Genomic DNA, 24,444 nt, shown 5'->3' on the forward strand with positions numbered 1-24,444 from the left:
TTATGTAACAATAAAGCCATAGCCTTGTTTCTGAATGCAGTCACTGTGTTTTATTTTAACTGAAAAGGCCTCTGAAGGAAATGCAGATCATTGCATTGCAGTTTTGGCCCCACACTCTGCAACTCTTGCTAAATATGTGAACTTGGTTCAAATGCTTTGGAAATATTACTTTTCTCTCTCCAGAGGCTCCAGCCACATTTGTAGTACCATTTTCTTTTTACTTTCGCCTGGTACGTAGATTATCTCAAGGCAATGTACAAAATGTAATAAAACCAACTAAGTTAAAAACGGCACAGAAATAACACAAAATGGACCCCCCTGGGTATTCATCCAGCTGGGAAAGCTTGTTGAAACAAAAATGTCTTTAGTTTGTTGTTGTTTTCCAGAAAGTAGCCACCTGTTGTATTTCAGAGGGACTGCTGTGCCACAGAACAGAGGCAGCCATGGTGAAAGCCCTGCTCCAAGATGCTGTGGAGCAGGTTTCTGATATGTTTGGAATTTGAAGGAGAAGCTCTCCTGCAGACTAGTGAATTCTCAGCATATAGGGATAATTAGCCCCTTTCCCAAATGATTTGCTTTGAATGCAGGTGTTTCTTGGTTCAGTTTCCTGCATGAAACCCTGGAGAGCTGGATGGACCAATGGTCTGACTCAGTATCAGGCAGCCTCCTGCCAAATATTTTTGGTACATCACTTAATAATATTTCGATCCTCTATATGTTCTTGTTTTATAGTACAAGAATGCTGGTGTAATTGAGTTGGAAGCCTGTGTGAAGGCCGTGAGAGTGTTGGCAATACAGAAAAGGAGCATGGAAGCTTCTGAATTTCTTCAGAATGCTGTTTATATTAATCTCCGTCAGGTGAGTATACTCTTTATCTTTCAACTAAGAATGGATTGACTTGGTTTTTTGAACTTTCCCCCCTTCTAATTAGCATCAGCGCCAAACACTCTCCCTTGCGCCTCTCCAACCTTCAGCTGCCACTTTAGTGCTGTGGGAGGAATTTGTCATGTTACGTTGAATATTCTGTCATTTCAACTTGCCAGATAGGATGATTCTCCTCTCCCCCTACCCCTTGTGTTCTTCTGGGGTGTCTACTGACCCTCTCTGTGGAGCCTGTTGTTTGTGGAGGGCAGGGCATGCATGGCAGAAGAGCAAGGAGAAAGCCCCACTGTTCAAATAGAAGTCCTTGCATAGGGTTCCTGTTGACAGAACTCATTAGGTGAATTTGTTTCTGGCTTGTATGAAGCCAGAGTTCCAGTTACATCCATACTGGGAATTCCGGCTTATTGTCAGTTAACAAGCAAGGATGATAAGCGGGGAAATGCTTAATGTCATTTATCAAGCAAGGATAATCTTGACTTGTTTCCTGAAATTAAGCCAGAGTTTGTATGTATTGGTAACACTTGCTTAATACAAGCCAGACGCAAAGCACTGAAGTGGTGCTTGAGGAGAGGAGGGCTTGGCCTTGACGAATTGTTCCCTGCTTGATAAATCAAGCTTTATGAAGCCAGCAACGATAATTTAAATTGAGCCATTGTTTGATAATTTCTATAACCCTACATTTGAAGACTCAGTGCCATTTCAGATAAAAGCAGTTCAACTGAGAATCCAGTGAAAAGGGATTTATCCTGGAGAAGCTAGAACACAAATATGCACAATTGAAATGTGCATTGTCAGGGCACATAACTATTGTGCCATTATTGAAATACCTTAATAGTGCCACTCCACTGTATGGTTTCCTATAAGGTACATTACAACTGTTGGACCCATTCCAGAAATGAGTGGAGTCGTGAACGCACAGAAGCCAAGTGCTTTGTTTTGATGGGGTGGGTGTAATATTGTTCTTTAAGGTAGCTGAAATGGAGGACTTGCAGCAGAAGTGACTGAATTTGGGGGGAAATGGTTATAGAGAAGACAAAGCAGTGAATATTTCCAAATATTTTGTAATATCAGTTTATGGTGTCTATTGAATATGAATGTGATCAACCAAGTGTTGAGGTGGATAGCTCATGGTTCTGCATGGTTCTGACAATGCCAAGGTTGCAGGTTTGATCCTGGTAAGGGACAGCTGCATATTCTTGCATTGTAGGGGGTTGGACTAGGGTCCCTTCCAACTCTATGATTCTATGATAGTTATCCCTAGGCTATTGTCTTTAGAGGAATTTTGAGTGGAACACCACACCACTCACCTTTCCTTTCTGAGCATTTGTCATTTAAGGTGTTGTACTGCTCTCATTTTATTTTCTTCAGACAAAATATTTCTCTAGAGGGTTGGGGGAAATGTCAACAGCGGTTGCGGCAGGCTTTCGTTATGCTTATGTTGTATATTTTTCACTAGGGGTCAGCAGTGTAACACTGTAGGAATTGGTTGTTGCTGTGGCTGGAATAGTGCCGATATAAAGTCTTACTGCTTAACAGCCTCTTGAGTTAGCCAAGCAAAGGAGTTTTCTCTTGCAGGTTTATTTCTGTCTTAAAATATTCCAGTCAAACAACAGAAATAATGAGCCCTGATGGGATTTGATATAACAAACAGAATTTGTATTGTGGGTTTGTGGTATTTGATGCCTTCAAGATTCTTGTTGCTCATTGCCCAAGTTGGGTACCCAGTTAGACTATTTGCTGAACAATTTATGAAGTTAGAACTCTTACGTATGTAGAGAATTGAAATGCCACCTGGCTTTTCCTCCTGAATTTCCTGAGAATATGTGATTGGGATCACTTTCTTTTGCATGCTTATGATATTGCTGTCTTTTGCTTAGGAGCTAAAACATATTATGTTACTTCTGTATAGGAGCTGTTGTTTTTTAAAGCAACTGTCGGCTAGTACTCACCATCAACATTAAAAATTCAGTTCTCGGAGTACCATATAGTCCTGGATTCAAAGAGCTGGCTAGCATCAGATAAGGTGCTTGTCCTAGCCAAGTGAAATGTTTTGCTAGCATTTCCCTCCACTCACTTGAACTCTGTGCTGCTCACTATCTACCTGAAGAAGTGTGCATGCACATGAAAGCTCATACCAGTAACAAACTTAGTTGGTCTCTAAGGTGCTACTGGAAGGAATTTTTTAATTTGACTACGGCAGACCAACACGGCTACCTACCTGTAACTAGAACTGCTCACTAACTGCTTTTGAAACTTCTGTCAGCTTCTTAAGCAGGTTGTCATGTGGTGTGGGGGCTGCTGTATGAGCAAGCCAGTTCTAAAGCAATTTAGGATTATGGAACTAGTCAAATAGTTCAGTCATTTCTGGAATGGATCAAATAGTTCTAATGTACCTTATAGGAAATCATACAGTGGAGTAGCACTATTAAGTTATTTCAATGATGGCACAATAGTTACGTTTCTTCCTGACAATGCACATTTCAATTGTGCATATTTGTGCTCTAGCTTCTCCAGGCTAAATCCCTTTTCACTGGATTCTCACTTGAACTGGTTTTATCTGAAATGGCACTGTTTGAGTCTTCAAATGTGGGGTTATAGAAAGCCTTCTTTACACTACTATAAAACTGCAAAACTGCATCTATGATACCTTAGCTATTATAGAAAATTTTATACGCACATGTTGGATTAAAATTATCTTAAATATTTCTACAAGTGTTAATATCAAGTCTTTAGGAATCCAAAACATAATTTTATCCGTTGTACTATGATAGTTTTCTGTTTTCCCGGGAGTCTATTAGAATCCAGCCAATCTTTTGTTGCTGTTGTTGAGATTTTCAGGGCAGTGTGTTGCAATGCTTTATATCGACTTTAGATTAATTATTTGCATTTATTATTTCCTTACTGCATCCTGCCTTTCTAGCTCAGCATTTGAGTCACCTGAAGTGGCCAGCATGTTAAAAATGCAATGACCACATGCTGAAGACAGGTTGTTTTGGGCATAGCAGTTGACCATCAAAACCAATACTTGTAATAGAACAGAGCTAGCAAAATCAACCAACAATATACTGACAATTTTTGGGAAATACAGGCTATGGGTGTGTGTGGAATACATTGGTTCTGTAGTCAAGGATTTCTTTGTATTCTCTTTCATGGCTAACCAGCAAAATATATACATTCCTGTAAGGGAGAACTGCATACTTAGCAGCAGGAGGTTTCAGATTATTTAGCACCACAGCTGCTCACACTATCAAAGAAGAAAGCTGCTTTTGGATTATAATGCAGTATAAGTAGCTGTGATTTATCTCCGGGATGCATGCATTTCTCTAGAGTCTAGTTGGTCATTATTTTATGTTTTATTACTGTCCAACTGCTGTTTCATTGCTTTCCCTTTAGGATGTCACTTTGCACACCTTTTAGGTTTGGGCCCATTTCTTTTTTCCTGCCTTTTTATAAAACTGTGTAGCAGTCTGCCTGCTTGTATGTACGATATGTCAGCAGGTTTCCGAATAACCTTTTAATGAGTAAACTTTTTTTCCCTCCTGCCCCCAGCTTTCTGAAGAAGAAAAAATTCAGCGTTATAGCATTCTTTCTGAGCTTTATGAGCGCATTGGGTTTCATCGCAAATCTGCTTTCTTCAAGCGTGTGGCAGCAATGCAGTGTGTGGCACCTAGCATAACAGAGCCAGGGTGGAGAGCCTGCTATAAGCTGCTTCTGGAAACCCTCCCTGGTTACAGTCTATCTCTGGATCCTAAGGATTTCAGCAAAGGTACAGATTATTTGCAGACACCCCCCTGCCCTTAAAAAATCCCCCTCAAAACCCTCATTGTCTTGCTTGCATCAAGCTTAGCAAATAAATGTACAGAGGTCAGAAGACTGAAGTTTGAATTGGAGGCAGACATTCCAAGCAGTCAGCTCCACAAATTTACACGTACACAGTCATGAGACAAAGCCAGGCAATAAAATGCAAACTGTAAGGCAGATTGTTCTGGTTTTCTTCTTTTTCTTTTTGGTACCTTTTTGGTGATAGCCCTATCCTGCACGGAAACCTTGGTTATTACAGTGGTACCTCAGGTTAAGAACTTAATTTATTCTGGAGGTCCGTTCTTAACCTGAAACTGTTCTTAACCTGAAGCGCCACTTTAGCTAATGGGTCCTCTTGCTGCTGCTGGGCCGCTGCTGCATGATTTCTGTTCTCATCCTGAAGCAAAGTTCTTAACCCGAGGTAATATTTCTGGGTTAGCGGAGTCTGTAACCTGAAGCGTATGTAACCTGAAGTGTATGTAACCCGAGATACCGCTGTATTATTATTTAAATGTGCATTGTGTTAAAGCAGAGGTGCTACTTCAGGTTTTATAGAGGGGAGAGGGCAAGCATGTTTTTGTGGAGATGGGGAAGATTCACAATAAGGTCTGCTCTTGAATATGATCAGGCTGAAAGTTGTTGTTGTTGTTTAGTCGTTTAGTCGTGTCCGACTCTTCATGACCCCATGGACCAGAGCACGCCAGGCACCTCTGTCCTCCACTGCCTCCCGCAGTTTGGTCAAACTCATGCTGGTAACCTCGAAAACACTATCCAAGGCTGAAAGTATATTGTTACAAATGCCCTGTGCCCTCTCTCTGCTAAGCAGTGGCCAGAGCGCATGGGTCTGTGCCCCTTTGGAAAATAGAAGACATGGTGGAGACTGCCTTGCTTTAAGAAGTAGGGTTTATTCGCCTATTTACACCTTCAGTCTGCATGGGGGGAGTCTAGAACTTACAGCATGGCCCGAAGCATTGCAGACAACCTCCCCTCTTCCCCACAAAGATGGATCTCAGCCGTACTTCCTCCTCCTGCCCAGAAACCCTTGCTTCAAACCTTCCTTTTCCTGCCCCCTCAAACACCCCCCACCACCTTGGTAACATCTCACCTCCCAGGCTAAAGGATTCCTCTCCACAGCGGCCCACCTTTGTTCCGTTAATGGCCCTAGCTAGGCCAAGGCTGGTTTGCATAAGTCAGCCCAGGAATTCCATGTATTCCCTATTTGGCACAATTCTGTACTTTAATCCGTATACCAATTAATCAAAATCCTGGTATTTATGCATTCCTAGTGTTTAGGGGGAGCTCCCCCCAGTGCTAAAACACTGTTTAAAAATACCAGTTTATACTGAGAACATTTGTCATAAGGTAAAGGTAAAGGGACCCCTGACTATTAGGTCCAGTCGTGACTGACTCTGGGGTTGTGGCACTCATCTTGCTTTATTGGCCGAGGGAGCCGGCGTACAGTTTCCGCGTCACGTGGCCAGCATGACTAAGCCACTTCTGGCGAACCAGAGCAGCACACAGAGGGAGTCTAGATCTTACAGCATGGCCCGAAGCATTGCAGACAACCTCCCCTCTTCACCACAAAGATGGATCTCAGCCGTACTTTCTCCTCCTGCCCAGAAACCCTTGCTTCCCGCCGGAGCGGTACCTATTTATCTGCTTGCACTTTGACGTGCTTTCGAACTGCTAGGTGGGCAGGAGCAGAGACCGAGCAACGGGAGCTCACCCCGTCGCGGGGATTCGAACCGCCGACCTTCTGATCGGCAAACCCTAGGCTCTGTGGTTTAACCCACAGCGCCACCTGCATAGTTATTTTTAAATTCCTCATAAAATCTAAAGAAGCAGGTACTCCTGATGAAGAAACACATGTGAAGTGGTGGGAAGGATACAGCCACTGTCAATCTTCAGCCTGAATGATAATGGGATATGATCCACACTGTAGTTTCTGAAATTTCTGAAAGTGTTGCAAATGCATATAATAAAATTATATACCACACTATATACCAGCTAATATTAATAGCTTCATGAAAGCTGCAGGTAGTTTTTAAACAGGTATATTATAGAAAGAGTTGCATTCAGCTAACATTTACTCAGAGTAGGCTAACTGAAATTAATAGGCCTAAGGTAGTCATGGCTATTAACCTCAGTGGGTATACTCTGAGTAACAGTTAGCTGAACACAACCCCAAGTCTCTTTACATTTGAGGAACATTAGCTTCCATATTTCATATTTTATTCAAATATGTGAGTATGGCACTCAAACCTTGACAGGACTTATTTCTACATAATTTCTTTTTTTGAATGTAACTAATGTGAGGTAATTAATTTTAAGTCCAGTTTTCGGAAGATAATGATAAAAGTGATTTATGTTTAGCCTGAGTGCCTAAATTTAAGTGTGGATGATGCAGTAATGAGAGGATTTGAGAGAAAATGTATCTTGGATTTGAAGAACATTAATAAACATCTGAGTGATTATGATGATTTGTGTTCAGTGCTACAGTATAATTTAGTTGATGAAATGGAAAATATTAATTTGATTTTTCCAGATGGCAGTAAGATTTTACTGCGTAACAGAAGAGGCACTATTCAGTGGTATAGTGAAAATGTGAAGGTTTGTGCATAGGCTTTGAGATTTTCAGGGGCCTTGGGCCCAGTAAAAACTGAAGGGGCCTTACACTAGGAGCAGTGTTATTGTGTAGGCATGGGATCTTGGTACTGAAGGTCTTTTTGAGAGGGCATTAAATAAGTTATCCTTTATTAACTATCCTAGTCTGCAGCGTGGCTTTTAAAAATTTATGTCATGGGACAGTTGTCTTGGGAAGTAGGTCTAGCATAATGCTGAGCTTTAGAGCTAGTAGCCTTGTAAAATTCAGCATCGAATGAATTTCGTGATGGTATTGATTGCTTCTCACTTTCGAGATTTATTGCAGTAAACATTCCCGGTTTTGTTTTTAAGGAACTCACCGTGGCTGGGCTGCCGTGCAGATGCGTTTGCTTCACGAGTTAGTGTATGCTTCAAGAAGAATGGGAAACCCAGCGCTTTCTGTCCGACATTTGTCTTTTCTCTTGCAAACCATGCTGGATTTTCTTTCTGATCAGGGTATGATTTTCAAAAATACAAAAATAAAATTACAAATATATTTTTTATAACCAGTTTATATAGATGTTACTAAAGGAGAGGCTCTTTTAGACAAGCTGAGTGGGATTCCTGACTTCTGTTGATTGAGCAGCAGACTCCCCATCCTGTTTCCTTCCCTAGCAAGTTATATCACAAAGAGCTTTTGAAAATCCTCTTAATCTAAAAATGGACAAATCACAGCAGGTTTGAAACAGGTAAACTGGCATTCTTTCTGGACTGAAGTTGCTCTTTCAATACATTGTCAAGTTGTCTCAAGGACTGCCTACTCCTGTCAGAACCTGAATATGTGTTTTAAGATCTTCTGGGGAAGACCTTCTCCAAACAGTGCAATCTACAGAGGTTAGGTGGGCAGGCATCAAAGCCTGGCTCTTTTTAGTTGCGGCATGTCACCTTTGGAAAGCCCTGTCATATATTGCCAGGTCTGTAAAAATGTTTTTATTGTTCCACTGACTGCTGCTTTTGGAATCTTCAGTATTTTGCTTGTGTGTGTTTTAACTACTACTGGTTCAGGATCATATCCAATATTGCATCAGTGGAGTTCTGCTTGCCTTGCGGGGCTTCTGTTTCTTTTCCTCCCTCCTTGCACACTCAATATGCTCCAGAGGGTCGTCTGAAACCTTAGAGCATAGGAGGCCTGGGGAGAGGAAGTTCCATTCCAGCTTAGTTGCAGCATTGGAAAGGACCCTTAGTGTTCATTTTTCAGTTTAAATTCTCTGTAACCCACCCACCTCCCTGTTTTTGTTTATTGCTGTGGCCCTGTGTTAAGAGTGGGCTAGTGATGTTCAATTCAGGCTTTAAATCTGGCAAGTGCAAATGAAATCAGTACATTTTACAATCCTTGCTATGCTACTTGAACCCTGAATCGGAACGTGTACTGCTACTGGGGTATTAACAGAATGAAGACATAATTTGACACAATTTTTGAGTATTTTTTTTATTGCTGTATGCATTTCAAATAGTGAAATAGGCACTAGGAGGCAATGCATGACAGCCTTGCACCACTCATTGGCTCCTGTGGCCCTTCCCCCCTCCTCCAAAGGAGAGTATTGTTGCCGTGGCAGCCTCCTGCCTTGTTTCTCATTGGCTGTCTTCACCTCTGGTCTTCTCTTGGTGGCATTGCCACTGCCATGGCTTCTTGCTTAACAATAACAATAAACATCCCAGGCCATTTTTTAAATCAAGAGCCATGGTAGTATTTAGAGCACAGTCTGACAGGTGAGATGGAGAAAAGGATACAGTACCATGTCCCTGAGTGAGGGTGAGGAAGGCTTGTGCAACAGGAATCACACTTGATGCCCTGACATCCTTGGCATGCACCATCTTGCAGCCCCTCCTTTTAGACAGAAAAGACCAGGGAAAGAAGTGTGATTCCTATCCAGATGTTGGTATGGCCTAGACCTCCTGACTTTCAGATGCAACTACAGATACCATTCAGTGTACTCCTGCAGTAGTACATTAAAAATTGCACTGGGTCGTCAAACTAAGGGCCGTGGGCTGCATCCGGACCGCGGACAGTCTGGGAATCGCCGTATGGATCACCAGTGCGCTTGTTCTATCCCTCTCCCTCCATCTCCCTCACACAGCGGCGCTTTTCTCCTCAGGGCCGGAGCAATCTTGTCCCATGCTGGGCGCCATCGACAGCGGGAATTGGCTCACCTGCCTGCCCACCTCAACAGGGCAGCGCTGTGAAGGGGGCGTGTGACGCCGGCTGCTGGCTTCTGCTGCGTTTTCCTCCTCCTCCTCCTCCTCCTCCTCCCTCTCCCTCCGCCTGCCCACCCTTCCTTCCAATGTGGTGTAGTGGTTAAGAACGGTAGTCTCATAATCTGGTGAACCGGGTTTGCTTTCCCTTCTCCTCCACATGCAGCTGCTGGGTGACCTTGGGCCAGTCACACTTCTCTGAAGTCTCTCAGCCCCACTCACCTCACAGAGTGTTTGCTGTGGGGGAGGAAGGGAAAGGAGAATGTTAGCCGCTTTGAGACTCCTTTGGGTAGTGATAAGGTGGGATATCAGATCCAAACTCTTCTTCTTCTTCTCTGCGCCTCTTTTCTATGCCGCTTCCTTGTGCACTTTCTTCATTGTTGCCTCCCTGCCTCCTTCATTCCTCCCATGGCGTTCAGGCGGGTTGTTGCAGTGGCCGTGCCCACCGCTTGCAGGTTGGCGGGCAGCTCTGTCTTCTTCTCCACGGTGCCTCTTAGGAAGCAGCAGGTGGTGGTGGGTAAAAGCTCCGGCGACGCCCTGGTTCCCCAACCTCTGTCCGTGGCTCCTTCACTGGGGCTGCTGCTTCTGTCTTCGCTGGCCCACGAAACCTCCTACCCCGCCACGGTGCCTGGCTGGCTGGAGAAGCCCAACTGCAGCTATTGGGATGACAACTGGGACATGTAAAGCAAAGCATCGTTCATTCCCCCCCCCCCCAAAAAATATAGTCCAGCCCCACACAAGATCTGAGGGACAGTGGACCGGCCCCCTGCTGAAAAAGTTTGCTGACCCCTGCTCCAAATGAATGTGTTTACATTGGTTTTTGTGGTTGTCGGTTGAATTCCGCTGTAATTTTTTAAGAGAGAGAGAAAGTAATGGAGAGAGTAAGCAGTATATCACAATACATAGCAAAATAAAATAAAAATAGCTGTAATCCTGGATAAATTATGTGCTTTTGAATATTACTGTTTTGAGACAACTTTAATGGAGAATTGTGCTTTCTTTTCAGAAAAGAAAGATGTAACACAAAGTCTAGAAAACTACACCTCAAAATGTCCTGGGACGATGGAATTAATTACGCTTCCAGATGGTTTAAAGCTTCCCCCTGTGCCATTCACTAAACTTCCTATTGTAAGGTAACCATCAACTGCAATTGAATTGCTTGGTCCTGTTGGTTTTCATGCTTTGCACTGTAGGTGTCAAAATGTGCTTTGTGATCCATGGGTCAGCTGCAGTAGAATGGGACAGTTTCTGTCCTTGTAACCATCTGTCCAGTTTCTGACTTGTAACAGTATTTCTCGAAGGGAGCAGCCAGTTGTGTAAGGAGTCATTGTGTTGAGGACACTCAACTTGCATAGTTGAGACTGCCTCTTATCCCCTGAATACCAGAGATTTGCTTATTAAAGGTAAAGGGACCCCTGACCATTAGGTCCAGTCGTGGCCAACTCTGGGGTTGCGGTGCTCATCTTGCTTTATTGGCTGAGGGAGCCGGTGTACAGCTTCCGGGTCATGTGGCCCGCATGACAGCATGGCGAACCAGAGCAGCGCACGGAAATGGTGTTTACCTTCCTGCTGGAGCGGTACCTATACTTGCACTGTGAGGTGCTTTCACACTGCTAGGTTGGCAGGAGCAGGGACCGAGCAACGGGAGCTCACCCCATTGCGGGGATTCGAACCGCCGACCTTCTGATCGGCAAGTCCTAGGCTCTGTGGTTTAATGCACAGCGCCACCCACCCTTCGATTTGCTTCTTAATACTACCCAAATACATGCATAGTTATGTCTCAGCATCATATCACTATTTCTGATTTATCTTGGTTTGTTGTTGTTTGCTTTCATACTAGTTTAACCCTTTCCTCTACTTTCATGGTTGTGTTGGCTGATGCTGCCATAGATGGTTCCATGGTGGATTGAACTGTTGCTGTTATACCTATTTATTTTGTGCTGTATAGCGGCTTTGCCTGAGATATGTTTGCCAATGAAGTCTCTTCCCAGAGAATTCATTGTCAATATTGGCATGGCATCAGTGTTATGGCCACGGAATGTGAAATTTACCTTTCAGTTAGAATTTAAAATATATAATTTGCTTTTTATGCTACGTATGGGATGTAGCATCTACATATTGAATGGAAAATAATCCTAAGCACTATTGCTGAGCACACAGTCTCTCAGAGCTCACAAAGCCTCAGACACTGAAGTTCTGTATTCAAGCTGGATGCATTGCCATATGTGTAGGTTACCAGGCTTATAGTAACCATGCTTATTTAAGGAATTGATAATCCTTTATTCTTCTTGCAATTTGTCCCCCCCCCCCACTACTCTAAGCTGATTTTACTAGAATTTCTAATGCTGCCTTGTTTCTATTCTGACTGCATGTTCAATTTAGGTGTCTTTGCTATGTTAAAGCAACCCTTTTTGTTCATTTAACAGATCTGTCAAGCTTTTAAATCTCCCTGTTAGCCTTCGGCCGCAGAAAATAAAAAGCTTGGTGGGTCAGAACATGTCAACAAAGAGTCCCTTTATATATTCTCCAATCATCGCTCACAATCGTGGGGAGGAGCGGAGTAAAAAAATTGGTAAGAAAACGATTTCTTATATGCATTACCTTTTAAAATTCATCCTGCTTGAATATTTGATATACCACTGTTTGCTTGCTGGTTTTCATCCTGCAAATTGAATCAAGTGGTTATTGCCAGTTTTTGGATCAATACGCTATTTCCTCCTCTCGATTATAAAACTGACTAGACAACCTGGCACAGATTGCTTGTATGCATCTTGCCTTTGTTTGCAGCTCATGATGTGTTAATCCACTGCTGCCACTTGGAAAGAAGGATACAAGCAGCTCACATTTTTATAGTATCATTGAAGATGATTGCAAGAATGCCTTTCAGTCTTTCAGTGCTTATTGGAAGCGTGAGGAACAGAATGCTTGCAGATTTGCTGTTATAGCTTAGCATAATCTTGCAACAAAAGTTGGGTTATGTGGGGATCAAGACTTCCTATTGTTGCAGTGCAAGCGGCAGCCCGTACAGACACCCATACGGATGGTGCCCGAGCGGCAGCCCTTACGGTCGCCATGCGAGAGGCAGCCCGTATGGACGGCGCGTGGGATATCTACAATATCTCTGTAGCAATATATGATAACAGCAACAAAGTATGCATGTAGCTTTTTGAAAAACAACAACAGCAACTCTGAAACTTGTTATGTTTTTGTTTTTTTAATACAGATTTTCAATGGGTCCAGGGAGATGTTTGTGAAGTTCAGCTGATGGTGTACAATCCAATGCCTTTTGAACTCCGTGTAGAAAATATGGTATGTTTCAAAGCCTGGTTGACTTGAAAGCCTGATTAGCCTTATTGATGTTAACATCATGTTTAAAATGAGATGGGACAAATGGCTGAAATTGTTGGGAAGAGGACAGTGAAATGAGGGTGTGTGATCACCCTCTTAATATCTGTACCAGGCCTGTTTGATATGCTTTATGCTGTTGAACATTTGTACTAGTGTATACAAACAAGGATAAAACCATTGCCTTTTACTGACTAGGGATTTATTATTATTAATTACAGTGGTACCTCGGGTTGCAGACACTTCAGGTTACAGACTCCGCTAACCCAGAAATAGTACCTCAGGTTAAGAACTTTGCTTCACGATAAGAACAAAAATCGCGTGGTGGCGGCAGCGGGAGGCCCCATTAGCTAAAGTGGTACCTCAGGTTAAGAACAGTTTCAGGTTAAGAACGGACCTCTGGAACGAATTAAGTTCTTAACCCAAGGTACCACTGTATTTGTACTTCATTATACTTAATCTCAAACCTCCTTTATAGAATAGTTCACTCTATGAACAAGGTTTGAGATCAAGTATAACACTGCTCCTTTAAGCCAAGTTATGTTTCTATTGGAGTTCTTGAGGATTTGAGGCACGCTAGCAGCAATAGTTGTGTTCCTCATTGTCCATGTAACTTTTTTTATGCCGAATTTCTTCTGACCTTTCAACTTGACATCTCTATGCCCTCTAAATTTAGCCCCAGGTCTTTGTTGCTTTCTGCTTTTACATTCTCTAAAACTCCTTGGTTTCTTTTCCTAAGGGCACTGCTGGATGAATGTGGAGTTGTGTTCATCGTTTCTTGTGTCTGTCAAATCTTGCCCCATTCCTCATCCCTGGGTCTTTTTCCTCTGTCCACGCAGCAATAATGCTAATTGAGGAAAGAGTTCTAGCCCTAGTGGGAACCACTGGAAATGTGTGACAAGACACTGTGAGGCTAGACTTAAAGGGTTTGGATGGTATGCACACAAGGGCAGCCATTGTTCAGCTGAAATAGCTGTGTTTTAATAGTGCACCTTGCTTGATTTCATAAAATATGAAGAGTCCCAAAGAAACTACCTATATCAACTTATGTGAAGATGATTTGCAGAAGTGAAAGTAATGTCTTAATAGTCTAGTGCTTAGTGGCAAAACTTTATCAATAAATTATTTGGATTTTCAAGCAATTTGTTATGCAGAAGAAGTAACTTTTATTTTTGAATGATCATACGTAAATAATAAAGGGGGGATTTTTAATTTTTTTCTAACTGGATCAGGCCAAGGTTTCATCTAGTAAGTTCAGTATCTAGTTTGCGGCAGTGACCACCCATATACTTCTGGGAAATCACAAGCAGATCCTGAAGGTAGCAGTCTTCTCCTATCTGAGTGCTAGAGAGCCAGTGTGGTGCAGTGGTTAAGAGTGGTAGTCTCATAATCTGGGGAACCGGGTTTGAGTCTCCGCTCCTCCACATGCAACTGCTGGGTGACCAGTCACCACCAGTCACACTTCTCTGAAGTCTCTCAGCCCCACTCACCTCACCAAGTGTTTGTTGTGGGGGAGGAAGGGAAAGGAGAATGTTAGCCGCTTTGAGACTCCTTAAAGGAAGTGAAAGGCGGGATATCAAATCCAAACTCTTCTTCTAGACGCTGGGGGACAGAGTTGCATCCCTTTTTGCAGGGAGGTTTAGTAAAGCTATAGTTAATGGCTGTTGATAGACTTTCCTCTTACATTAGCTTCTGTAACCCCTTTCAAATTGAGTTACCATCCCCACATCTTGTGACCACCAATTCCACATGTTAATTATTGATTTCAAGAATCATTTCCCTTTGTCTATCCTGAATGACCTGCCCATCAATTTCAATGGATGCGCTCAAGTGCTTGTGTTCAGGGAAAGGGGGAAAAAAAGCTTAAAATGAATTCTTCACATAGTTCATAATTTTATAAATCTCTGATTCCTCCCCCCCCCCCCCAATTAACCTTTTTAAAGAAGCAAGCCCTGTACAGTCATTTCATCACTGCAAGGAAAATATATCAGAAGTGGGGGTGGGACTTTTTCCATTATGAAATTGGTGTTTTCAATCAGACATGGTTAATGCTAAAATTAATCAACTATTTTATATACCAGAGGCTTGTATGCTATGAAATATTACATAGATTTGCAGAATGATACTAAACACACCAAATTTTTAAAAAAGATAAATATAAATTAGAGACTTCGATATATCATCTTTTTTTTAAAACAAATGCGGGAGGCAGTGGAAGACAGGAGTGCCTGGCTTGCTCTGGTCCATGGGGTCACGAAGAGTCGGACACGACTAAACAACTAAACAACAACAACAACAATATATAATGTTTAAGTGCAAAAGCAGCACCTAGTACATACCACAGCATAGTCCCTCTCTCTTAGCCTTATGAGGAGGATAAAGCTCATGTTCTAAAAGGCTTTTGGCTGTGAGTTTGAATAAGATTTTAGTGATACGCAATATCTATTTTTATGTGTGTGTGTTATTTTGTTACTTAAAAAAAAATCAATCTTCATTGCAAAGCCTTGGTCGTTGTGGGACACACCTTAAAAGTTCAAAAACATGTTTCAGGTTTGCTGCCTTCAGCCTGCATAACTCTTTCATACACACAACAGTGAAGGCCTCTGTCCTCTGTTAGGGATTTGCCTCAATGCACTTTGTCACTTTGGAAGTAGATGACAGAGTTCTACAGTTTTGATTCATGTTAATGCACCCAGATAGCCTGCAATCTGTGTTGAGTGAAATGGCTATTGGCTGTTGTCATTTGTTGAGCTGAATAATACTGTGTCTCCTCAGACACTCTCTGCAGTTAATTCAGCTAACTGCCGTGTCAGTTGAGATCGCATTAGAGTGATTCTTTGACCCACTTGCTCGTGAATCTAACCAACCAAATGTCCTTTGCTCCAGCAGATGGTGGTATATTATTCTGACCATTGGGACTTTTTCAATTCACAGAGACAATTCACTGGTAATAAGTCCTAAGAAGAAAGGAAAGGCAATTATGTTGGCTTTTTCTTCTGGTTAGGAGCTGGAACTTAGCTATTTCAGTTGTCAGACATTTAACTTACATAATATTATGTAATGCTTACTTATTTCGGGGTTGCTTTGCAAGGAAATCTCCATTGCAGTTAGATTTACCATTATGGTATTGCATATACAGTATGAAGCCTATGTAATTACTGTGTACAGTTGATAATCTCAATGCAAAACCGACAGTAATGTTAAGAGCCAGTGACTCAGGCTACGGGGGCTATCACAGCAGATTACAATTCTTTAATGATTCTGATAGAGTTGGAGGGGACACAAAATTAGAAATGTTTCGCACACAATATAGTTTGTTCTGTTTCGACAAATGTACTTAATACAATGTACAATAAAATAATAAAATTGCAATATTAAATGCAGCAGATGAAATACAGTGGTACCTTGGGTTACAGACGCTTCAGGTTACAGACTCCGCTAACCCAGAAACAGTACCTCGGGTTAAGAACTTTGCTTCAGGATGAGAACAGAAATCGTGGTGGCGGTGCAGCGGCAGCGGGAGGCCCCATTCGCTAAAGTGGTGCTTCAGGTTAAGAACAGTTTCAGGTTAAGAACGGATCTCCAGAACTAATTAAGTTCTTAACCCGAGGTACCACTGTATAATAATAAGCAGTCTGAGCATTACAGTAAACACAGTGCTAAAAGTTAAGCACCAAAAACCTTTGCAAGCTGGTTTAATATTTGTGAACATCAGTTTCCAATAGTGTATTGGATCAGATGCATGGCTTGCTTAATTTAAAGCCCCATTTTCACTGCAGACACATTTTATTTAAAATCATTTATATCCCACTATTTCTTCCTTAAAAGAGTGGCAAAAACAGTAAAGCAGTATAAATAGTAAAGCAGTATAAATAAGCACTAGCAGACAGCATTCATACTCTCTTTGATGCAAGTTGAATAGACTACTTATGTGTGTCTGTTATATATATATGCTTTCCACCTCCTCCAGGGCCTTCTGACAAGTGGAGTGGAGTTTGAATCCCTCCCTGCAGCTCTCTCTTTACCAGCAGAATCCGGCCTCTATCCAGTAACACTTGTTGGTGTCCCACAGTCTGCAGGCCAGATCACTATCAATGGTAAAAACTGTTGTTGCTTTTATATTCCATTCATGCGTCAGAAGTTGTCGATTTTCTAAATGGCAAGGCTGTTCTAATCCTCTGCCCTTTTTTGTGTGGAAGTGAGTGATCCCTTTTGCTTACTGTAATTCTGCCCAGGCACACAGGAAATAGAAGCAGTCTATCTCGCTGTGTCTACTTATTACCCTATTGTTAAAACTGCATATAGTTGCTGCCGTTTGAGATGAAGGGTGGGCTACAGATTTCATAAACGAAGTCTAGATTGTATCAATCGATTCTAAAAAGAAAATATTGAGCTCACCTAATTGCCTACTAACTGTACATAGAAATGAGAAAACAAGAGGCTTATCTTTAAATTGCTTATAATTAATGTGCTTTCCAGTAAATGAGTCAGGAGTCTGGTATCAAAAAGAATCTCTCTAATGTAGCTGAACATCTCAGAGACGGATGGTGTTTGTTGAATTGTAGATTACTGTATATGGGAGAAAAGGGGCAGCAGAGATCCTGGGGTAGTCCAAGGTAAATTCTAAAACAGTTCGCCTAAAACATAATTTGGCAAATTGGCAAGATTCTCTTGTTTCTAGTAGGGATATTTGTGGAATTTGATTTTCGTGAATCCCAAAATGAACTGACCCGATCCCCATTTCCCACACGAAAGTGTGATTCAGAAGTTAGCTATCCATAAATGTTTGCACTTACAAATGTTTTGGTGAAGTCCCCCCCCCCCCCAGTGTGTTTTGAAAAAGAAAGGTTTTTAGAAATATGTGTTTTTAGAAGAGTGCATTTTTGCAAGGAAAATATGTAATAATTTAAATACTTATTTTTAAAGAAATGATAGCTTAATGCAGAAATGGGAAGTAACCGATTTATGAGTGAAAACATGCAAGAGTGAAATGAATAGGAAATGGACGGATACATATTTTTTAGACTTTGTCTCACAGTGTGAATACTAAACAGGATTAAAATTTACTGACCCTTTAGCCCCCATCCCATTCCCAAGACAACCACCACCCACCAACCAATGTTAGTTATTTTTTGAGGATTATTGGCTCCTGGACATTTCCTAAATCAATGTTTTTCAACCACTGTTCCTGCCGTGAGATGTTGCCTGGTGTGCCGTGGGAAAAATTGAAAAATTTGAAAGATTTTAAAATAAAGTATTTTATAATTTTTCATATTTTTGTTTACTTACTATTTCATAATAAAGTAATTATAAAATACTTTCTTTGTGTTTATTTGATTCCTATTCAAGAGAATTACTTTATATATAGTCAATATAGGCACAGAGTTAAATTTTTTAACATTTTCTAATGGTGGTGTGCCTCGTGATTTTTTTCATGAAACAAGTGTGCCTTTGGCCAAAAAAGGTTGAAAAACACTGTCCTAAATAGCTCTTCATAGATAATCGCTAACTACTGTATATCATAATTGGCTAGTAAGGAGGGCCCAAATGAGTCACTAGTACCAAGGTCACTAAATGTTTCAGTATATTCCATATATATCAAGTTTCTGACATCTTCAACTACAGTGGGGTTTCCATCCATGACTTGACAATAAATTCCTGATTCGGTCTCTGTTGATGGCAGGTTATCACACTTCAGTTTTTGGGGTCTTCAGTGACTGTCTTCTGGATAAGTTACCAGGAATAAAGACCAACGGTTGCACAGTGGAAGTCATTCCAGCTTTACCTAGATTGCAAATTAGTACTTCATTACCGAGGTAAGAAACCTGAATGATCATTTTCAAGTCGTTAGGAACTAGGGGAATCGTCCACTCTCCAAAGAACCACATAACATTATATTGTGTTCCCATTCAAATTTATGTGTTTGTATTAGTGAAAACATCAGGCATTTTATTATACTGCAAGTAAGGACAGAAATTTATCCTGAAAGATATTAGCTTGAGGATTACTATTTTATTCACCAGCAAGGGCAGCAATGGCTTCAGTGTTACCTTTCAATAGCTTGCACTCCAAGGAGAATTAACTCACCAATTCCCAGGCTTTAGATTCTTCTTGGAAAGCCAAAGTAGAATTCTCCACAATGACCATTATCACCTGTGCATTAGCACATGCAGTCAGATCTTTATATGTCACACGTAAAGGGGAGGAGTAAATAAGCTGTGCCAGCATAGTGTAGTGGTCAGTATCGGACCAGGATTGGGAAGATCTGGGTTCAAATTTCAGCTCAGCCGAGATATGCACTGGATGACCTTGCTCCTCACCTCTAATATATCTTTAATAGGGTTGTTGTGGGGATAAAATGTGACTGGGGAAAAGGAGGTATACTGCCCCAGGCTCTTTGGAGAAAGGGCAGGACAAAAAATCATAAAGGTAAAGGGACCCCTGACCATTAGGTCTAGTCGTGGCCGACTCTGGGGTTGTGGTGCTCATCTCGCTTTATTAGCTGAGGGAGCCGGCGTACAGCTTCCGGATCATGTGGCCAGCATGACTAAGCCGCTTCTGGCAAACCAGAGCAGCGCATGGAAATGCCGTTTACCTTCCCGCCGGAGCGGTACCTATTTATCTACTTGCACTTTGACGTGCTTTCGAACTGCTAGGTTGGCAGGAGCAGGGACCGAGCAACGGGAGCTCACCCCGTTGCGGGGATTCGAACTGCCGACTTTGTGATTGGCAAGTCCTAGGCTCTGTGGTTTAACCCACAGCGCTACCCGTGTCTTTGGAGAAAGGGCAGGACAAAAATTAACAATAAAATCATAAAGGTAGATAATGTAATTTTCATATGTTTATCAATGTTGCATGTGTTTTTCACTTGTATTTTCATGCCATTCTTGAAGGTCTGCTCACATGCTACAGCCTTCCTCAGGAGATGAAATAGCCACCAATGTGTCTGTCCAGCTCTACAATGGAGAGACGCAGCAACTCACCATTAAGCTGGAAAATATTGGAACAGAGCCTTTGGAGAAGCTGGAGGTCACATCAAAAATGATCAACACAAAAGGTATATGCAATTATTATTGATGCCTAAAGGTTTCTGAGTTCAGCACAGCCATGCCCACTGGCTGCTGCTTCTTATCATTATTATATTAAATTTGTATAACTTCAACTGAAGATTTCAGGGCAGTTTCCAGCATTAAAAAACCAAAACCAAAACGTAAAGCCCATAATAAAAACAAGAACAAATACAAAACAGACGAATAACAACCCACCTCCCGCAAAAACATTTGAAAGGACCTAGAATGTTATTCAGCCAAAAGCCTAATTGAAGAGGAATGTACAAGATGGAAGAAAGCTGGGATTTAAATAAATAAGCGACAGGCTGGGCGCTGCTAGACCTCCAACTAACTTCATCAAAGATACCTGCATACAGTACACAAGGAAGAAAGGGATGAGGAGGAAATTGGCAACAATAAAATTCTGGTGATGGCTTTTCATAAGTTATGTGTTATAAGTTAAGCATCTATTTTGAGAAAGGCAGTTATGATTGATGAAGGGACTGGATGGATGGTACTGTATATGCTTCCTCCATAAGACTTAGGTGAGAATCCTCACCTCTCCAAGTGTTCTGCTTGATACCCAGAGCATCTTGGGCATCTATATAATACGCAGCTCTTTCTGGTGGCAGGAGCAACACCTTATACTTTAACAAAGAATAAACCTAAAATTGTTTCGCTGGATTCAGTTTTTGTTTTGTACCAACAAGGATTCTGGAAAGGAACAATCTTTGAAAGTATTTTCAGATTTTATTAATGCTGATGTCCTTCTGTTGTTGTTGTTGTTTAGTCGTTTAGTCGTGTCCGACACTTCGTGACCCCATGGACCAGAGCACGCCAGGCACTCCTGTCTTCCACTGCCTCCCGCAGTTTGGACAGGCTCATGTTTGTAGCTTCGAGAACACTGTTCAACCATCTCGTCCTCTGTCGTCCCCTTCTCCTTGGGCCCTCAATCTTTCCCAACATCAGGGTCTTTTCCAGGGAGTCTTCCCTTCTCATGAGGTGGCCAAAGTCTTGGAGCCTCAGCTTCAGGATCTGTCCTTCCAGTGAGCACTCAGGGCTATTTCCTTCAGAATGGAGAGGTTGGATCTTCTTGCAGTCCATGGGACTCTCAAGAGTCTCCTCCAGCACCATAATTCAAAAGCATCAATTCTTCGGCGATCAGCCTTCTTTATGGTCCAGCTCTCGCTTACATACATCACTACTGGGAAAACCATGGCTTTAACGATACGGACCTTCTAATTGTCCTTCTGATTACTGATAAATATCAAAAAGATAAACAATAATAGTTGTTGACTATTTTTTGATACAGGGTTTAATGTGCATCGGATTTAAAAAGGGAAGTATTTTCTGTAAGCCCAAAACCTTATTTAATTAAATATTGCAGATTATTATATGGTGCTTTCTGTCGAGCAGACTTCAAAGGGGTTTTCATAAAAATGCACATTGGTAATAACAAAAGCAATAAATATAATACAGTTAAAACATATATAATTCATAATGATTCCATTGCATTTATCAGTGTCTCAACAAAGAAGACTAGCAGGAGGAAATGGAAAAGCCACCTCCCTAGGGCCCAAGATGTTTGGGGATTTTTATGTTAGTCTTAACACCTTTAATTGGACTTGATAGCATACAGGCAGATTTTGCAAGATAAGTGTTTTATGACATTGCACCAAAGTAAAAGGTAAAAAAAAGCATTCAGCACTGTTTAGAAACGACCAGCTTCTAAACTCGTGTTTCCATGACTATTTCTTCTTTTTTAAATTTTTATTTTCCATGACTATTTCGATCAAGAAGCAGTTTATTGAGCTTATGCATTCCTCACTGACTTCTTACAAGCTCTCTTTAAGCTGCAGTCTTTTAACAGACTACTAGGGAAGAAAGCTTCACCGGGAAGTATTTTAAAAATCACTGGGATGCACATACACATTTGAATGTTTGAATAGCTACTAAATTATGATTCTTCTATAAGATATGCAAAAAATTAAGAGGCATGTGAACTGAGGATGTAGTCCACCAAACGTGTACCTAATTTCCTGTGGAAATCACATTGGCCTGGTTTGCATGATTAGTTCCTTGCTCAGTAAGCCAGGATATGCAGAAGCTCTGTGCAGGTGCCTTGGCAGCTGCTTCATCCCTCCCTTGGTGTGAGGGCCTGAATGAGCCAGGATTCAGCTCTTAATCAGAGCATCAGATGATATGCGATCCAAAAAAACCTGTTCAATAGTTTACAAACAAGCCAGGATATTAAGCTAACTTTAAACCATGGCATTAAGGGGATGCGGGTGGCGCTGTGGTCTAAACCACTGAGCCTTGGGCTTGCCGATTGGAAGGTTGTCGGTTTGAATCCCTGCGACGGGGTGAGCTCCCGTTTCTCTGTCCCAGCTTCTGCCAACCTAGCAGTTCGAAAGCACGCCAGTGCAAGTAGATAAAGAGGTACTGCTCCGGCGGGAAGGTAAACGGCATTTCCATGCACTGCTCTGGTTTTGCCAGAAGCGGCTTAGTCATGCTGGCTGTGCTGGTCCAGGGGGGAGGTTACCATGGGGCGAGGTCCAGGACCTGAGTTGAGGGTCGGCAGACAGTCCTCGGGCGAAGCGGGGTCCTGAGGATCTGGCACAGGTGCAGGCGCTTCAGAATCAAGGCCCTGCCCCAGTTCAGCCGGCCCTGGAGGCGGGGACTCCTGTGCAGGCTGGGATTCCTCCGGTTCAGCCTCTGAATCGGATTCCCAGGCCATCACACTGGCCACATGACCCAGAAAAACTGTCTGTGGACAAATGCTGGCTCCCCAGAGTCGTTCGCAACTGCACTTAACTGTCAGGGGTCCCTTTACCTTTATCTTTAAACCATAGCATACGATGCCAGGTTTTGATCATAGGATTTTGACTATTGAGATGCATGGAAAATACATACCTTCCTGACAATGGATTAATAAGCAGTAAAATATTTTCACAGTTGATGTACCTCTTGGGCTTGCTGATCGGAAGGTTGGCGGTTCGAATCCCCGCGACGGGATGAGCTCCCGTTTCTCTGTCCCTGCTCCTGCCAACCTAGCAGTTCAAAAGCACGCCAGTGCAAGTAGATAAATAGGTACTGCTGCAGCGGGAAGGAAAACGGCATTTCCATGCGCTCTGGCACTTGTCATGGTCCTCTGTGCACCAGTAGCGGTTTAGTCATGCTGGCCACATGATCCGGAAAACTGTCTGTGGACAAATGCCGGCTCCCTTGGCCTGAAAGCAAGATGAGCACCGCAACCTCATAGTCGCTTTTGACTGGACTTAACCATCCAGGGGTCCTTTACCTTTTTACCTTTACTTATTATGTAAAGGTAAACATATCCATTCTTAAGGAAATTAGCCCTGAGTGCTCACTGGAAGGACAAATTGTGAAGCTGAGGCTCCAATACTTTGGCCACCTCATGAGAAGGGAAGACTCCCTGGAAAAGACCCTGATGCTGGCAAAGATTGAGCGCACAAGGAGAAGGGGACGACAGAGGACGAGATGGTGGGACAGTGTTCTCGAAGCTACAAAGATGAGTCTGACTAAACTGTGGGAGGCAGTGGAAGACAGAAGTGCCTGGCGTGCTCTGGTCCATGGGGTCACGAAGAGTTGGACACGACTAAATGACTAAACAACAACAACATTATGTTAAGGGGAGAAAATTTAAACAACTCTGAGCCTGCTTTAGTTAGTAATGAACAAAGCCCCATTGAAATCAGTAGAAAAAAAGTTAAGACTAAGTGAAGTTGCTCCCAATTGGACTTGAGTTGCAAACCTGTCCATATCATCTTCAAATAGGTAAAGTAAAGGTAAAGGTACCCCTGCCCGTACGGGCCAGTCTTGACAGACTCTAGGGTTGTGCGCTCATCTCACTCTATAGGCCGGGAACCAGCGCTGTCCGCAGACACTTCCGGGTCACGTGGCCAGCGTGACAAGCTGCATCTGGCGAGCCAGCGCAGCACACCTTCAAATAAGTTCCATTAACTTCAGGGGGACTTGATAAGTAAGGAAGTCACAATGAGCTTTGCTTGAAGACAACATTTGCAACATTGGACAGTGGATCTGAAGATACTACACCACCTTGATAGAAAGAACTTAAAATTGGCTACTAAAAATAAGATGTCAGAAAGTGGCCATTCTTTTGATGTGCTTGCATCTTAAATGAACTTTTACTGGAATGGAAAAAAATATTCGTTATTATGTTTCTGATAATAAAGGCAATAGTTGGCAGTACTGTTGTAATGAATAATGCATCTCCGGCTGACTGCTACAGGAAAAATAGTTAACTGTGCAAGTTTTAGATTAAAAATATGTATTTTAATAATTTAGTTACTTCGAAGCACTCGGGCAAACAGTGATCCGAACAAGTGCAACAATGTTTGGGGCCTTTAAAAAATATAACTCTTTGCACAAGCCTGCAAATTCTGGTGATCTCTTAGTTCTCAGCAATGATACATGCTGCAAATATTTAGAATCTGCTTTTGTGCTCTCATCATAAAAATAAATGATTGAAATAAATTAATAGGCATAG

At 42.1% G+C, this 24,444-nt stretch overlaps 1 protein-coding gene across 3 annotated transcripts in view; it reads left to right on the forward strand.

Annotated features, from left to right (window-relative positions):
- The window catches only part of TRAPPC9 (trafficking protein particle complex subunit 9), a 287,922-nt gene that overhangs the window by 22,553 nt on the left and 240,925 nt on the right, over positions 1-24,444 (forward strand). For all 3 annotated transcript variants that reach the window (XM_081918682.1, XM_081918684.1, XM_081918683.1), the window contains 9 exons: positions 733-858; positions 4,432-4,648; positions 7,639-7,782; positions 10,526-10,652; positions 11,946-12,091; positions 12,743-12,828; positions 16,835-16,961; positions 18,548-18,680; positions 19,758-19,921. In XM_081918682.1, coding sequence (XP_081774808.1) covers positions 733-858; positions 4,432-4,648; positions 7,639-7,782; positions 10,526-10,652; positions 11,946-12,091; positions 12,743-12,828; positions 16,835-16,961; positions 18,548-18,680; positions 19,758-19,921 — 1,270 coding nt within the window. The remainder of the gene's footprint in view (positions 1-732; positions 859-4,431; positions 4,649-7,638; positions 7,783-10,525; positions 10,653-11,945; positions 12,092-12,742; positions 12,829-16,834; positions 16,962-18,547; positions 18,681-19,757; positions 19,922-24,444) is intronic.

This window comes from Podarcis melisellensis (genome assembly GCF_964234715.1).
Source record: "Podarcis melisellensis genome assembly, chromosome: 7".
Classification (NCBI taxonomy): domain Eukaryota; kingdom Metazoa; phylum Chordata; class Lepidosauria; order Squamata; family Lacertidae; genus Podarcis; species Podarcis melisellensis.